This window comes from Ranitomeya imitator, chromosome 4, assembly GCF_032444005.1.
Source record: "Ranitomeya imitator isolate aRanImi1 chromosome 4, aRanImi1.pri, whole genome shotgun sequence".
NCBI lineage: Eukaryota > Metazoa > Chordata > Amphibia > Anura > Dendrobatidae > Ranitomeya > Ranitomeya imitator.
Genome location: NC_091285.1, coordinates 279,760,325 through 279,778,097, shown reverse-complemented (window position 1 = coordinate 279,778,097; position 17,773 = coordinate 279,760,325). Strand labels below are relative to the sequence as shown.

Below are 17,773 nucleotides of genomic sequence, written 5' to 3'. Positions count from 1 at the left end.
AGCCCTGATGGAGGCTGTGAGAGCCCTGATGGAGGCTATCGGAGCCCTGATGGAGGCTGTCAGAACCCTGATGGAGGCTGTCAGAACCCTGATGGAGGCTATCGGAGAGCTAATGGAGGCTATTGGAGCCCTGATTGAGCCTATCGGAGAGCTGATGGAGGCTATCGGTGCGCTGATAGAGTCTATACGAGCGCAGATGGAGGCTATAGGAGCCCTGATGGAAGCTATCGGAGCCCTGATGGAGGCTATCGGAGAGCTGATGGAGGCTATAGGAGCTCTGATGGAGGCTATAGGAGCTCTGATGGAGGCTATCAGAGAGCTGATGGAGGCTATCAGAGAGCTGATGGAGGCTATCAGAGAGCTGATGGAGGCTATCAGAGAGCTGATGGAGGCTATCAGAGAGCTGATGGAGGCTATCAGAGCTGATGGAGGCTATCAGAGAGCTGATGGAGGCTATCAGAGAGCTGATGGAGGCTATCAGGGTGCTGATGGAGGCTATCAGGGTGCTGATGGAGGCTATCAGAGTGCTGATGGAGGCTATCAGAGTGCTGATGGAGGCTATCAGAGTGCTGATGGAGGCTATCAGAGAGCTGATGGAGGCTATCAGAGTGCTGATGGAGGCTATCGGAGAGCTGATGGAGGCTATCGGAGCCCTGATGGAGGCTATTGGAGCGCTGATGGAGGCTATACGAGCGCTGATGGAATATTCCACCGCTGTCGCATCTTTCCTTCTGTTATAAGGATCTCTACCTTCTGTAATCTCATCCAAAGCAGCAGAAACCTGTAAAAAATGAAATTTGGCCTAACAGTTCACTAATAAGCCTTCACATGCTAGGTCACCTATAGCCATAATAGGCTAAGTGCACACGTTGCGGAATAGTGTGTGGATTTTTCCGCAGTTTTTGAAAAATCCGCAGGTAAACCGCACTGCAGATTACCAGTGGATTTGTCGCGGATTTCCTGCGGTTTTTGTGCGGATTCCACCTGCGGATTCCTATTGAGAAGGTGTAAACCGCAGAGGAATCCGCACAAAGAAGTGACATGCTGCGGAAAATACAACACAGAGTTTCCACGCGTTTTTTTTCCGCAGCTTGTGCACTGGGGATTTTGTTTTCCATATGTTTACATGGTACAACGCATGGAAAACAGCTGCAGATCCGCAACGTGTACACATAGCCTTACCGCGGTGTTTGCCTTATGGAAACCATTTTATGGCTCCAGTTTTCCAGTATGTGCTATAGCGACCAAAAGGAGGCAGGGAAGCTGTCGCCTTCTTCACATTTGGAGACTGATGTAAAGACGCTAAAAACGTAAACTGGACGTTTGCTAGAGCCGTCTCTGGAAACGCAACTACTATGTCGCAGCAGGAGCGACAATGTGCACAGGCCAGGGACGACAGCTGAGCGTGGGGCGACAAGGTGCACAGGCCAGGGGCGACAGCTGAGCGTGGGGCGACAATGTGCACAGGCCAGGGGCGACAGCTGAGCGTGGGGCGACAATGTGCACAGGCCAGGGGCGACAGCTGAGCGTGGGGCGACCCCCGGCAGGCTCCGCCCTTCCTGTTGTGAGCAGGCACGTGACCGCGGAGATCAGCTGACCTGCTCCCTCCACTTCCTCTTTATGTTGAGTGAGGAGCGATGAGATAGACGGAGGGCTGACATTACTGCGCAGGAGGACCATGTGTGAGCGCGGCCCATCTCCCGCCTGGCTCTGCCTGCTGCTCCTGTTCCCTGCGCTGGTGCCGGGACTGGGAGAGTCCCGGAGACCCAACGTAGTGCTGATCCTGACTGATGACCAGGATGTGACCCTCGGTGGCATGGTAACTATTCAGCCCAGGCTAAGTGGTGTACGCGGGGGACATACGTGTCATGTACTGTTATACACTGTGCCATAGATATACACGGGGGACATACGTGTCATGTACCATTCTACACTGTGCTATAGATATACACTGTGCCATATATATACATCGGGGACATACGTGTCATGTAACATTATACACTGTGCCACACAGGGTCCATACGTGTCATGTAACATTATACACTGTGCCACACAGGGTCCATACGTGTCTTGTACCATTATACACTGTGCCACACAGGGTCCATACGTGTCATGTAACATTATACACTGTGCCATAGGTATACACGGGGGACATACGTGTCATGTACCATTATACACTGTGCCACACAGGGTCCATACATGTCTTGTACCATTATACACTGTGCCACACAGGGTCCATACATGTCTTGTACCATTATACACTGTGCCACACAGGGTCCATACGTGTCATGTAACATTATACACTGTGCCATAGGTATACACGGGGGACATACGTGTCATGTACCATTATACACTGTGCCATAGTTATACATGAGGAACACATAGGTATACAAGTGGTAAATATGTCATGTACTATTATACACTGTGCCGTAGGTATGCACTGGGGACATACGTGTCATGTACCATTATACACTGTGCCACACAGGGTCCATACGTGTCATATACCATTATACACTGTGCCGTAGTTACACTCGGGGAACATACGCGTCATGTACCATTATAAACTGTGCCGTAGGTATACACGGGGGACATACAAGTCATATACCATTATACACTGTGCCGTAGGTATACATGGGGGACATGCGCGTCATATAACATTATACACTGTGCCGTAGTTATACTCGGGGGACATACGCGTCATATACCATTATACACTGTGCCGTAGGTATACACGGGGGACATACGTGTCATATACCATTATACACTGTGCCGTAGTTATACTCGGGGGACATACGCGTCATATACCATTATACACTGTGCCATAGGTATACACGGGGGACATAGGTGTCATGTACCATTATACACTTTGCCATAGGTATACATGAGGAACACATAGGTATACAAGTGGTAAATATGTCATGTACCATTATACACTGTGCTGTAGGTATGCACTGGGGACATACGTGTCATGTAACATTATACACGGTGCCACACAGGGTCCATACGTGTCATGTACCATTATACACTGTGCCATAGGTATACATAAGGAACACATAGGTATACAAGTGGTAAATATGTCATGTACCATTATACACTGTGTCATAGATATACATCGGGGACATACGTGTCATGTACACTTATACACTGTGCCGTAGATATACACAGGGTACATACGTGTCATATACCATTATACAGGGAGGGCCATGTATATGGATGAACCTAAATAAAATGGGAATGGTTGGTGATATCAACTTCCTGTTTGTGGCACATTATATTTGGGAGGGGGAAAACTTTTCAAGATGGGTGGTGACCGTGGCGGCCATTTTGAAGTCGGCTATTTTGGATCTAACTTTATTTTTTCCAATGGGAAGATGGTCATGTGACACATCAAACTTATTGAGAATTTCTCCAGTCACCTTCCACGACAGCAGTATCGGAGGATGTCTCCCCGCCCTAATAGGGGACAGGAAACAGAAAGAGGTTAAATACCCTTCCCCTTCCTGCAACCACCAGTGTTTTTCCTGTCCCCTATGGGGCACGAAGAGGTTCGTCGATAGTGCTGTCGGCGAACGGGAGTGCTGTTACCTGAGAGCCAGGCAGTCGCGGTCGGGAGCTCTGCTCTCCTCCTTCTCCAGACTGCTCCCATCTCCGCGTTCGTCGCGTGACTTGGTACCTTCACCCGCTCTTCCTGCGCCACTTTCGGGTGGCAATGCAGAGCGGTGTAGTGCTCCGGTGTCCTCCTGCAGCTCCCCGGCTTCCTCTCTCTTCCACGCTGCTGCTGGGGTTGGCGCGTGCGCACTGGAAATGACGCTCACCCGAACTTCCGTTTTTTTCGGGCTGGAGCTCCGGCGCGCGGCGGCCGGCGTCCTGGCTCTGGATGAACAGCGGCGGCTATGGCGGGCGTCTCTGACCACCCTCCCAAGGACACTTTCGAGGGGGAGGAGCACCAAACTCGCTGGAGCCTCAATAAGCTTACTTATTCCTGACTGGGGAAGCCTCCAGGTAAGACGTCTGTCTGTGACCCTCTCTGGACCACTAACGTTATGGACGGCGATAAACCCTTACACTCTGCTTCTGCAGAGCCCAGCGCGCACCCCTCTACCGTAAGTAGTGGGTTGATGTCCCTTGCAGTCCATTTTTTGTTTTAATTAAGCAACTTAGTCCACCTTCCTTTCTCGTTGCAGGGAGACAAGGTTTCTGACCCCAAGAAAGTTAAGATGCCCAGCCGCATCTGTGCGTCCAAGCTTCCCTCGACCTATAAAAAGAAGCTCTGCCAACCATGCACAGACAAAGTGCTGCGTAGCGAACAGCCTTCACTGATGGACAGCATCAGAACCCTCATTAGACAGGAGGTTCAGTCCTCTATGGCGGCCTTCTCTCAGGCCCCGACTCCGTAGCCTTCCCCTCCTAAAAAAAGGAAGATGGGTCCGGTTGTCTCAGACTCTGACTCAGGCGAGATACATACCTTGGGTTCAGAGTATAGCTGGGAAAACGAGGGTTCTACTTCTACTTCTGCTCCCAAATCTGACAGTAAAAAATACCTCTTCTCCTCTAAGGATGTGGAGGAATTAATTTCCATGGTGAGAGGCACCATGGGGGTAGAAGAGGAGGCAGAGGGCCATTTCGTACAGGATGATATGTTCGGGGGTCTGAAACCTAAGTCAGTAAAGGGTTTTCCCATACATGAAAACATTGAAAACCTTCTCCTCCAAGAGTGGGGACTGCCGGAATAGGGGTTGAACATCCCATCTGAGTTTAAAAATCGTTTCCCCCTGGAAGGGAGACTGTCCTTTATTTGAAATGCCCAAAGTGGATGTGCAGGTGTCAAGGGTAACCATGAAAACGGCTCTGCCCTTTGAAGATTCCTCTCAGCTGAAAGATCCTATGGATCGTAAAACTGAGAGTTTATTGAGGAAATCTTGGGAAACCTCAACTAACTTATTGAGATCTAACATAGCCTCAACATGTGTAGCCAGATCGTTGTTTCTCTGGCTTCGTACCTTGGGAAAATCACCTCATACAGGGTACTTCCAGGGAAGACATCCTTAATTCTCTCCCGCTGCTTCAAAAAGCAACTGGATTCCTCGCGGACGCCTCCGCAGGATCAGTTCGGGTAGCCACTAGATCCGCTGTCCTCACAAATTCAGCGAGAAGGGCCTTGTGGCTTAAGTCCTGGGGAGGAGATATTACCTCAAAGTCCAAACTTTGTGGTATTCCTTTCCAAGGTCATCACGTTTTTGGGCCAGCCTTGGATGACATCCTGGACAAGGCTTCAGACAAAAAGAAAGTTCTTCCAGAACAAAGGAACCCTAGGAAGCGTTTTTTTTGTTCCCCTCGTGACCAACCACCCCAACAGAATTTTAGGGGTAAGGGCAAATCGGGACGATGGAGCTACCCCAAAGGTGGGAAAGCCAGAAATATTCTGGTCCCCCAACCCCAGCAGTCCTCTGAGAAGCAATGACTGCTCCCCGGTCGGGGGTCGACTCTCGGATTTTTTTTTTTCCCGGTTGCAAGAGATCACCAGGGATCGGTGGGTCCTGTGTACCATACAGGATGGACTAAGGTTGGAATTCGAGAGTCCTCCCTCTCACCGGCTAACGATCACTTCTCCACAATCTCCAAAACTTCAGGAAGCCCTGAGGTCGGATATTCTAAGCCTGCTTCAAGCAAAGGTAATTTCCCATGTTCCACGTCGGGAAAGAGGAGAAGGTCATTACTCCCATCTCTTTCTGGTGAAGAAACCCTCCGGGAAACACCGTATCATAATAAACCTGAAACCTCTGAATCAGGTGATAAGATATCAGATTCCATCTTGAATCTCCATCAGATCAGCAATCCCGCTGATTGGGCAGAACTGGGTAATGGCCACGTTGGACCTGAGGGACGCATACTACCATGTGCCAATACACCCGGACCACAGGAAGTTTCTCAGGTTCGCTATCTCCCACAACAAACGGATCAGCCATTACCAGTTCAGTGCCCTTCCTTTTAGAGTATCATCGGCTCCACGTGTCTTCACCAAGATTATGTCAGAAGTGATAATCTTTATCCGACAACAGGGGGTCTGTGTCATCCCATACTTGGACGACTTCCTCCTCATCGCACCATCAGCTTCACGCCTCAATCAGGACGTGACGAAGGTTCTCGATATTTTAACATCTCTTGGGTAGATTCCGAATCTGGCAAAATCAGATCTCCGGCCGTCTCCACAGAAGAAATTCCTAGGAGTTCTTCTGGACTCAGAGGAGAATGTCCTTCCTACCCAAGGACCGTCGGATCGATCTTGTTAACAGGATCTCCAGGTTCAGAGGCCAAAAATCCCCAACATCCAGGAGAATGGTCCCTAAACCAGGAGGTATTCCTATCCTTGGTCCAGAGGTGGGGAACCCCCGAGGTGGACCTGTTTGCCAGCAGGCAAAATACAAAGTCACACCTTCTTCTCCCTAAGCACCTCAAATGAAGCACAGGGGCTGGATGCATTCTCCCATCCTTGGGAATTCGCCCTAGCATATGCCTTTCCGCCAATCCCATTGCTATCCAGAACATTACAAAAGATCCGGATAGATCGGGTCACAACGATTCTGATAGCTCCATTATGGCCAGGAAGAAGCTGGTTCAACGCGTTAAGACATGTCTAGAGGATCCGATCCTGCTTCCCCAGAGACGCGACCTGCTTCAACAGGGTCCCCTACTTCATCCAGACCTGCACAAGCTGAAGTTAGCAGCCTGGCTTCTGAAGCCGAGATCCTAAAAGCCAGGGGTCTCTCTCAAGACCTGATTGAAACCCTACAAAAAACTAGGAAACCGATAACTAATGCCATTTATGGCAAAATATGGAAAAAAAAATTTCTTCATGGTGTTTCCCGAACAAACCGGATCCATTCAACCCAGATATTGATCAAATCCTTCAATTCCTCCAGAAGGGCTTAGAGTTGGGGCTCTCACTTAGTACCCTAAAGGTTCAGGTGTCAGCTCTGGGGTCTTTCTTCGACCAAGATCTGGCAAATCACCGATGGATCAAACGGTTCATAACATCGGCAACTAGAATCCGTTCGAGACGTCTTATCCACACTCCTCCGTGGGATTTGAATCTTGTTCTAAAGAGTATGACCGGTGTCCCATTTGAACCCCTTTCAGGCTCCAACCTAAAAATCTTGACCCTTAAAACCGTCTTCCTGGTGGCTATCACTACCGCCAGGCGTATAGGGGAGATACAGGCTTTGTCAATCCAGGAGCCATTCCTGACCGTAACTATGGACAGCATAATCCTCAAATCAGATCCTTCCTTTATGCCTAAAGTAGTCTCAGAATTCCATAGGAATCAGGATTCTGTCCGAATCCCTCTAATCCAAAAGAGGAGGTTTTTCATACCCTGGACATCCGTAGAGTGGTCCTGTTCTATCTTCAGCAGACAAAGTTGGAGAGTGAATCATAATCTGTTCGTCCAGTGGACAGGACGAAATAAAGGCAAGAAGGCAGCCAAAAGCACAATAGCAAATTGGATTAAACAGGCAATTAACCTTGCATACTCATCCCAGAATCTGACTTCTCCAGCTTCTCTAAAAGCTCACTCCACCCGTTCAGTCTCAACTTCCTGGGCAGAGAGGGGTAACGCTTCATCGGAGCAGATATGCAGAGCCACCACCTGGTCGTCAGTCCATACATTCACCAGACACTACAGACTCAACTTCAATAGGGACCGATCGTTTGGCAGACGAGTTCTCCAAGCTGTTGTCCCTCCCTAAAGAAATTAGCAGTTGGTATCACTCAGATACTGCTGTCGTGGAAGGTGACTGGAGAAAATAGAATTAGAACTTACCGGTAATTCTCTTTCTAGGAACCTTCCACGACAGCACTAATTTCCCTCCCTATCTGATTTATATATTAGATGTTTCCTGCACTTAAGTGGTAACTATACATGCTACTGTGTCCAGAAAAAACACTGGTGGTTGCAGGAAGGGGAGGGGTATTTAACCTCTTTCTGTTTCCTGTCCCCTATTAGGGCGGGGAGACATCCTCCGATACTGCTGTCGTGGAAGGTTCCTAGAAAGAGAATTACCGGTAAGTTCTAATTCTATTTTCACAAGAAAAACAATGGCGTGCTTGGTTTTAAATAACTTTATTCTTTCATGAGTTATTTACAAGTTTCTCTTTGTTTACAGCCATTGACATAAATTGACAAATCTGCTGCAATGACCCGGGTACTGCGTTCACCAGACAGCAACACAATTTCTATCTGCTCCTCACCTGTTAACCTCTGCGACATGTCAATGGCTGTAAATGAAGAGAAACTTGTAAATAACTCGTGAAAGAATAAAGCTACGTTAAAACCAAGCACACCATTGTTTTTCTTGTAAAATTCTCAATGAGTTTGATGTGTCAAATGAACGTCTTCCCATTGGAAAAAATAAAGTTGGATTCAAAATGACTGACTTCAAAATGGCCGCCATGGTCACCTCACCACCCATCTTGAAAAGTTCCCCCTCCTATATACTAATGTGCCGCAAACAGGAAGTTGATATCACCAACCATTCCCATTTTATTTTGGTGTATCCATACACATGGCCCACCTTGTACACTGTGCCATAGATATACATGGGATACATACATGTCATGTACCATTATACACTGTGCCATAGATATACACGGAGTACATATGTCATATACCATCATACACTGTGACGCAGGTATACACGGGGTACATACGTGTCATGTACCATTATACACTCTACCATAGATAAGTGCCAGATATAGATATATAAATTCTAAAACAGTGGCTCCATGTAGTGTTATATATTTATATCAAATACTGGCCATGGAGGGCATGTCACAACCCCCTCATGCTACTCCGTGTGTTTCGCTACCGCTTCATCATGGAGTATGGTGGATTTGTTGTTAAGCTGACCAATAATTGAGGTCCAGTTTGAGAAGACTAAATATGGGGTAAAAGCAGAACACTCATTTATTGGGTGTTCAGTTATTTTTTGCAGCACTTAGGCCCAAATAGAGGATGTGCTGCCGATAACATGGGGCTGTGTGGAGATAGAACCATTGTATTAGCAGCTAAGGCTGTTCGTGTATGTTCTGGTATTGTGGGTGCTCGCGGGACATGTTACACAGCCACAAAATATGCAAAACGTTTTGGACACACACGGCTATCCCTGTGTATTCTGTGGCTGTCTAACAGCAGGGAAACGTAGCCACGGGGACTCTAACATCTCACTGGAGCACCCGCGATACTTGGTGCATACCCGAGTGTTATGAAAGGTAATTCAGTACCACAATGGACATAGAGGTCAGCGCACATACAGTGACCTGGCAATAACCCAAAAAACAAGTACGAGCTCTGAGACGTGGGAACTCTGTTGACCGCAATCCCTAATGCTCTCCAACCACACTAAAGGCAGCCGTGGATTGCGCCTAACGCTCCCTATGCAACTCGGCACGGCCTGAGAAACTAGCTAGCCTGAAGATAGAAAATAAGCCTACCTTGCCTCAGAGAAATACCCCAAAGGAAAAGGCAGCCCCCACATATAATGACTGTGAGTTAAGATGAAAAGACAAACGTAGAGATGAAATAGATTTAGCAAAGTGAGGCCCAACTTTCTGAACAGAGTGAGGATAGGAAAGGTAACTTTGCGGTCAACACAAAACCCTACAAAAACCACGCAAAGGGGGCAAAAAGACCCTCCGTACCGAACTAACGGCACAGAGGTACACCCTCTGCGTCCCAGAGCTTCCAGCATGCAGGAAAAAACAAATTGACAAGCTGGACAGAAAAAAAACTGCAAACAAATAGCAAAGAGGAACTAGCTATGCAGAGCAGCAGGCCACAGGAACGATCCAGGAGGAAACAGGTCCAATACTAGAACAATGACTGGAGGCCAGGATCAAAGCACTAGGTGGAGTTAAATAGAGCAGCACCTAACGACTTCACCACATCACCTGAGGAAGGAAACTCAGAAGCCGCAGTACCACTTTCCTCCACCAACGGAAGCTCACAGAGAGAATCAGCCGAAGTACCACTTGTGACCACAGGAGGGAGCTCTGCCACAGAATTCACAACAGTACCCCCCCCTTGAGGAGGGGTCACCGAACCCTCACCAGAGCTCCCAGGACGACCAGGATGAGCCATATGAAAGGCACGAACAAGATCGGGAGCATGGACATCAGAGGCAAAGACCCAGGAATTATCTTCCTGAGCATAACCCTTCCACTTAACCAGATACTGGAGTTTCCGCCTTGAAACACGAGAATCCAAAATCTTCTCCACAATATACTCCAACTCCCCCTCCACCAAAACCGGGGCAGGAGGATCAACAGATGGAACCATAGGTGCCACGTATCTCCGCAACAATGACCTGTGGAATACGTTATGTATGGAAAAAGAATCTGGAAGGGTCAGACGAAAAGACACAGGATTAAGAACCTCAGAAATCCTATACGGACCAATAAAACGAGGTTTAAACTTAGGAGAGGAAACCTTCATAGGAATATGACGAGAAGATAACCAAACCAAGTCCCCAACCCGAAGTCGGGCACCCACACAGCGTCTGCGATTAGCAAAACGTTGAGCCTTCTCCTGGGACAAAGTCAAATTGTCCACTACATGAGTCCAAATCTGCTGCAACCTGTCCACCACAGTATCCACACCAGGACAGTCCGAAGACTCAACCTGCCCTGAAGAGAAACGAGGATGGAACCCAGAGTTGCAGAAAAACGGTGAAACCAAGGTAGCCGAGCTGGCCCGATTATTAAGGGCGAACTCAGCCAAAGGCAAAAAGGACACCCAGTCATCCTGATCAGCAGAAACAAAGCATCTCAGATATGTTTCCAAGGTCTGATTGGTTCGTTCGGTCTGGCCATTAGTCTGAGGATGGAAAGCCGAGGAAAAAGACAAGTCAATGCCCATCCTACCACAAAAGGCTCGCCAAAACCTCGAAACAAACTGGGAACCTCTGTCAGAAACGATATTCTCTGGAATGCCATGTAAACGAACCACATGCTGGAAAAACAATGGCACCAAATCAGAGGAGGAAGGCAATTTAGACAAGGGTACCAAATGGACCATCTTAGAGAAGCGATCACAGACCACCCAAATGACTGACATCTTTTGAGAGACGGGAAGATCTGAAATAAAATCCATAGAGATATGTGTCCAAGGCCTCTTCGGGACCGGCAAGGGCAAAAGCAACCCACTGGCACGAGAACAGCAGGGCTTAGCCCGAGCACAAATCCCACAGGACTGCACAAAAGTACGCACATCCCGCGACAGAGATGGCCACCAAAGGGATCTAGCCACTAACTCTCTGGTACCAAAGATTCCAGGATGACCAGCCAACACCGAACAATGAACCTCAGAGATAACTCTATTCGTCCACCTATCAGGGACAAACAGTTTCTCCGCTGGGCAACGATCAGGTTTATTAGCCTGAAATTTTTGCAGCACCCGCTGCAAATCAGGGGAGATGGCAGACACAATTACTCCCTCTTTGAGGATACCCGCCGGCTCAGATACACCCGGAGAGTCGGGCACAAAACTCCTAGACAGAGCATCCGCCTTCACATTTTTAGAGCCCGGAAGGTATGAAATCACAAAGTCAAAACGGGCAAAAAACAACGACCAACGAGCTTGTCTAGGATTCAACCGCTTGGCGGACTCGAGATAAGTCAAGTTCTTATGATCAGTCAATACCACCACGCGATGCTTAGCTCCTTCAAGCCAATGACGCCACTCCTCGAATGCCCACTTCATGGCCAGCAACTCTCGATTGCCCACATCATAATTTCGCTCAGCAGGCGAAAACTTCCTGGAAAAGAAGGCGCATGGTTTCATCACCGAGCAATCAGAACTTCTCTGCGACAAAACAGCCCCTGCTCCAATCTCAGAAGCATCAACCTCGACCTGGAATGGAAGCGAAACATCTGGTTGACACAACACAGGGGCAGAAGAAAAACGACGCTTCAACTCTTGAAAAGCTTCCACAGCAGCAGAAGACCAATTGACCACATCAGCACCTTTCTTGGTCAAATCGGTCAATGGTTTAGCAATACTAGAAAAATTGCAGATGAAGTGACGATAAAAATTAGCAAAGCCCAGGAACTTTTGCAGACGTTTCAGAGATGTCGGCTGAGTCCAATTATGGATGGCTTGGACCTTAACAGGGTCCATCTCGATAGTAGAAGGGGAAAAGATGAACCCCAAAAATGAAACCTTCTGAACACCAAAGAGACACTTTGATCCCTTCACAAACAAAGAATTGGCACGCAGGACCTGAAACACCGTTCTGACCTGCTTCACATGAGACTCCCAATCATCCGAGAAGATCAAAATGTCATCTAAGTACACAATCAGGAATTTATCCAGGTACTCTCGGAAGATGTCATGCATAAAGGACTGAAACACTGATGGAGCATTGGCAAGTCCGAACGGCATTACAAGATACTCAAAATGGCCCTCGGGCGTATTAAATGCAGTTTTCCACTCATCGCCTCGCTTAATACGCACAAGATTATACGCACCACGAAGATCTGTCTTGGTGAACCAACTAGCCCCCTTAATGCGAGCAAACAAATCAGATAATAATGGCAAAGGGTACTGAAATTTAACCGTGATCTTATTTAGAAGGCGGTAATCTATACAAGGTCTCAGTGAACCATCCTTCTTGGCTACAAAAAAGAACCCTGCTCCTAATGGCGACGATGACGGGCGAATATGCCCCTTCTCCAAGGACTCCTTCACATAACTCCGCATAGCGGCGTGCTCAGGCACAGATAAATTAAACAGTCGACCTTTTGGGAATTTACTACCAGGAATCAAATCGATAGCACAATCACAATCCCTATGCGGAGGTAGGGTATCGGACTTGGGCTCATCAAATAAATCCCGGTAATCAGACAAGAACTCAGGAACCTCAGAAGGGGTGGATGACGAAATAGTCAGAAATGGGACATCACCATGTACCCCCTGACAACCCCAGCTGGACACAGACATGGATTTCCAATCCAATACTGGATTATGGACTTGTAGCCATGGCAACCCCAACACGACCACATCATGCAGATTATGCAACACCAGAAAGCGAATAACCTCCTGATGTGCAGGAGCCATGCACATGGTCAGCTGGGTCCAGTACTGAGGCTTATTCTTGGCCAAAGGCGTAGCATCAATTCCTCTCAATGGAATAGGACACTGCAAGGGCTCCAAGAAAAACCCACAACGCCTAGCATACTCCAAGTCCATCAAATTCAGAGCAGCGGCTGAGTCCACAAATGCCATGACAGAATACGATGACAAAGAGCAGATCAAGGTAACAGACAGAAGAAATTTTGACTGTACCGTACCAATGGTGGCAGACCTAGCGAACCGCTTAGTGCGCTTAGGACAAACAGAGATAGCATGAGTAGAATCACCACAGTAGAAACACAGCCCATTCAGACGTCTGTGTTCTTGCCGTTCAACTCTGGTCAAAGTCCTATCGCACTGCATAGGCTCAGGTTTAAGCTCAGGTAATACCGCCAAATGGCGCACAGATTTACGCTCGCGCAAGCGTCGACCGATCTGAATGGCCAAAGACATAGACTCATTCAGACCAGCAGGCATAGGAAATCCCACCATGACATCCTTAAGGGTTTCAGAGAGACCTTTTCTGAAAATAGCTGCGAGCGCACCTTCATTCCACTGAGTGAGTACGGACCACTTTCTAAATTTCTGACAATATACCTCTATTTCATCCTGACCCTGACACAGAGCCAGCAAATTCTTCTCTGCCTGATCCACAGAATTAGGCTCATCGTACAGCAATCCGAGCGCCAGGAAAAACGCATCGATATTACTTAATGCAGGATCTCCTGACGCAAGAGAAAATGCCCAGTTCTGAGGGTTGCCACGCAAAAAAGAAATAACGATCCTGACTTGTTGAACTGGGTCACCAGAGGAGCGAGGTTTCAAAGCCAGAAATAGTTTACAATTATTTTTGAAACTCTTGCCGTGAGCTGATCCACACATGAAGACAAACCTTTAATGTCCATTGCTACACCTGTGTCCTGAACCACCCAAATGTCTAGGGGGAAAAAAAGGCAAAACACAGTGCAAAGAAAAAAAAATGGTCTCAGAACTTCTTTTTTCCCTCTATAGAGAATCATTAGTACTTACGGCCTCCAGTACTGTTATGAAAGGTAATTCAGTACCACAATGGACATAGAGGTCAGCGCACATACAGTGACCTGGCAATAACCCAAAAAACAAGTATGAGCTCTGAGACGTGGGAACTCTGTTGACCGCAATCCCTAATGCTCTCCAACCACACTAAAGGCAGCCGTGGATTGCGCCTAACGCTCCCTATGCAACTCGGCACGGCCTGAGAAACTAGCTAGCCTGAAGATAGAAAATAAGCCTACCTTGCCTCAGAGAAATACCCCAAAGGAAAAGGCAGCCCCCACATATGACTGTGAGTTAAGATGAAAAGACAAACGTAGAGATGAAATAGATTTAGCAAAGTGAGGCCCAACTTTCTGAACAGAGCGAGGATAGGAAAGGTAACTTTGCGGTCAACACAAAACCCTACAAAAACCACGCAAAGGGGGCAAAAAGACCCTCCGTACCGAACTAACGGCACAGAGGTACACCCTCTGCGTCCCAGAGCTTCCAGCAAGCAGGAAAAAACAAATTGACAAGCTGGACAGAAAAAAAAAAAACAGCAAACAAATAGCAAAGAGGAACTAGCTATGCAGAGCAGCAGGCCACAGGAACGATCCAGGAGGAAACAGGTCCAATACTAGAACAATGACTGGAGGCCAGGATCAAAGCACTAGGTGGAGTTAAATAGAGCAGCCCTAACGACTTCACCATATCACCTGAGGAAGGAAACTCAGAAGCCGCAGTACCACTCTCCTCCACCAACGGAAGCTCACAGAGAGAATCAGCCGAAGTACCACTTGTGACCACAGGAGGGAGCTCTGCCACAGAATTCACAACACCCGAGCTCCCTAGGCAAACTGGAGTAACGAGCACTTGTGCTCATCACTAGAATCGTCCCACTTCCCCAAAAACTGGGAAAACTTATACTCCAGTCAATAAGCCTAGGGTGGGAAATGCATCAGCTACTGGTAAATGCTCCATAAAGTTGATGATGGGGCCCCATAAGATGCTCCATACAAAATACACCCCATATAATGCTCCATAAAGTTCAAGATGGGCCTGTAGATGCCAATATAATGCTCAACACAGTTTATGCTGATCCCCATCTATATATATAATTGTCTAAGGTCCACTTCCGTCTGTTTGTAACGGAAATCCCGCGTCGCTGATTGGTCGCGGCCGGCTGATCAGTGATATTGGGGCGGGATTTAAACACCGCTTCACTTTTTACTGTTCATGCTGCCTATGCAGCATCAATAGTAAAAAGATATCATGTTAAAAATAATAATAAAAAAAAAAATCGTAACATTCTCACCTTCCGGCGTCCCCGACAGCTTTTCCTACTCCTTGCGATGCTCCGGTCCCAGTAGTGCTTTGCTGTAATGACCACAGATGACGTAGCGTCTTGCGAGACCACTACATCATCACTGGTTATTGCCGCAAAGAATCACTGGGAACGGTCCTGGCGGGAGCATCGCTAAAGGCCAAAAGAGGAGTATATAACTATTTTTTTTATTTTAATTTTTTTTTCAACAGGGATATGGTGCCCACAGTGCTATATACTACGTCAGTGGTTCTCAACCTTTCTAATGCCGTGACCCCTCAATACAGTTCCTCATGTTGCGGTGACCCCAAACCAAAATATAATTTTGGTGGCTACTTCGTAACTGTAATTTTGCTACAGTTATGATTCGGAATGTAAATACCTGATATGCATTATGTATTCTCATTGCTACAAATCAAACATAATTTAACCCCTTCCCGACCTTTGACGCCACGTAGGCATCATGAAAGTCGGTGCCAATCCGACCTGTGACGCCTATTTGGCGTCATGGAGGGATCGCGTCCCTGCAGATGGGGTGAAAGGGTTAACTCCAATTTCACCCGATTTGCATGAACAAGGGGAGTGCTACTTCAGCCCGGGGGGGGGGGTTGTTTTAACCGCCCCCCCGTGGGTACGATCGCTCTGATTGGCTGTTGAAAGTGAAACTGCAAATCAGAGCGATTTGTAATATTTCACATATGAAAACTGGTGAAATATTACAATCCAGCCATGGCCGATGCTGCAATATCATCGGCCATGGCTGGAAACCCTGATCTGGCCCCCCACCGTCGCCGATCTCCTTCCCAGTCCTCCGTCCTGTGCTCCGCTCCCCTCCGTCACCCTGTCTGCTCCCCCGTACTCCTGTCTGCTCCCCCCGTGCTCCGATACCACCCCCCCATGCGCCGATCTCCTCCCCCCCCCCCCCCCCCTCATACTTACCGAGCCTCCCGGTGTCCGTCTGTCTTCTCCATGGGCGCCGCCATCTTCCAAAATGGCGGGCGCATGCGCAGTGCCGAATCTCACCTCCATAGGTAGGGACAATAATAAAATAAAGAAATATATATATAATTTTTTTTTTTTTTTTTCCCCACTAGGGTTAGGGTTAGAATTAGGCTATGTGCACACGGTGCGGATTTAGCTGCGGATCCGCTGCGGATTGGCCGCTGCGGATTCGTAGCAGGTTTCCATCAGGTTTACAGTACCATGTAAACCTATGGAAAACCAAATCCGCTGTGCCCATGGGACGGAAAATACAGCGCGGAAACGCTGCGTTGTATTTTCCGCAGCATGTCAATTCTTTGTGCCGATTCCGCAGCGTTTTACACCTGTTCCTCAATAGGAATCCGCAGGTGAAATCCGCACAAAAAACACTGGAAATCCGCAAGTAAAACGCAGTGCCTTTCACCTGCGGATTTTTCAAAAACGGTGCGGAAAAATCTCTCACGAATCCGCAACTTGGGCACATAGCCTTAGGGTTAGGGTTGGAATTAGGGTTGGAATTAGGGCTAGGGTTGGAAATAGGGTTAAGATTAGGCTTGTGGTTAGGGTTATGGCTACAGTTGGGATTAGGGTTAGGGGTGTGTTGGGGTTAGTGTTGGAGGTAGAATTGAGGGGTTTCCACTGTTTAGGCACATCAGGGGTCTCCAAGCGCAACATGGCGCCACCATTGATTGCAGCCAATCTTGCGTTCAAAAAGTCAAATGGTGCTCCCTCCCTTCCGAGCCCTGATGTGCGCCCAAACAGTGGTTTACCCCCACATATGGGGTATCTGTGTACTCAGGACAAACTGGGCAACAACTATTGGGGTCCAATTTATCCTGTTACCCTTGTGAAAATAAAAAAATGCTTGCTAAAACATCATTTTTGAGGAAAGAAAAATGATTTTTTATTTTCACGGCTCTGCGTTGTAAACGTCTGTGAAGCACTTGGGGGTTCAAAGTGCTCACCACATATCTAGATAAGTTCCTTGTGGGGTCTAGTTTCCAAAATGTAGTCACTTGTGGGGGGTTTCTACTGTTTAGGCACATCAGGGGCTCTGCAAATGCAACGTGATGCCTGCAGACCATTCCATCAAAGTCTGCATTTCAAAACGTCACTACTTCCCTTCCGAGCCCCGACGTGTGCCCAAACAGTGGTTTACCCCCACATGTGAGGTATCGGTGTACTCAGGAGAAATTGCCCAATAAATTATAGGATCCATTTTATCTTGTTGCCCATGTGGAAATGAACAAATTGTGGCTAAAAGAAATTTTTTGTGAAAAAAAAAAAAAAAAAAAAAAAGTACTTTTTCATTTTTACGGATCAATTTT

General features: G+C 47.7%; 1 protein-coding gene across 3 annotated transcripts in view; it reads left to right on the top strand.

Annotated features, from left to right (window-relative positions):
* Positions 1–1,602: 1,602 nt before the first annotated feature.
* GNS (glucosamine (N-acetyl)-6-sulfatase) overlaps positions 1,603–17,773 on the top strand; it is an 86,991-nt gene continuing 70,820 nt past the window's right edge. Inside the window, exon 1 of one of the 3 annotated variants that reach the window (XM_069764676.1) lies at positions 1,603–1,819. In XM_069764676.1, the coding sequence (XP_069620777.1) occupies positions 1,679–1,819 (141 nt within the window). In that variant the 5' untranslated portion in view covers positions 1,603–1,678. The remainder of the gene's footprint in view (positions 1,820–17,773) is intronic. The other 2 variants (XM_069764677.1, XM_069764675.1) reach the window with 2 other exon arrangements.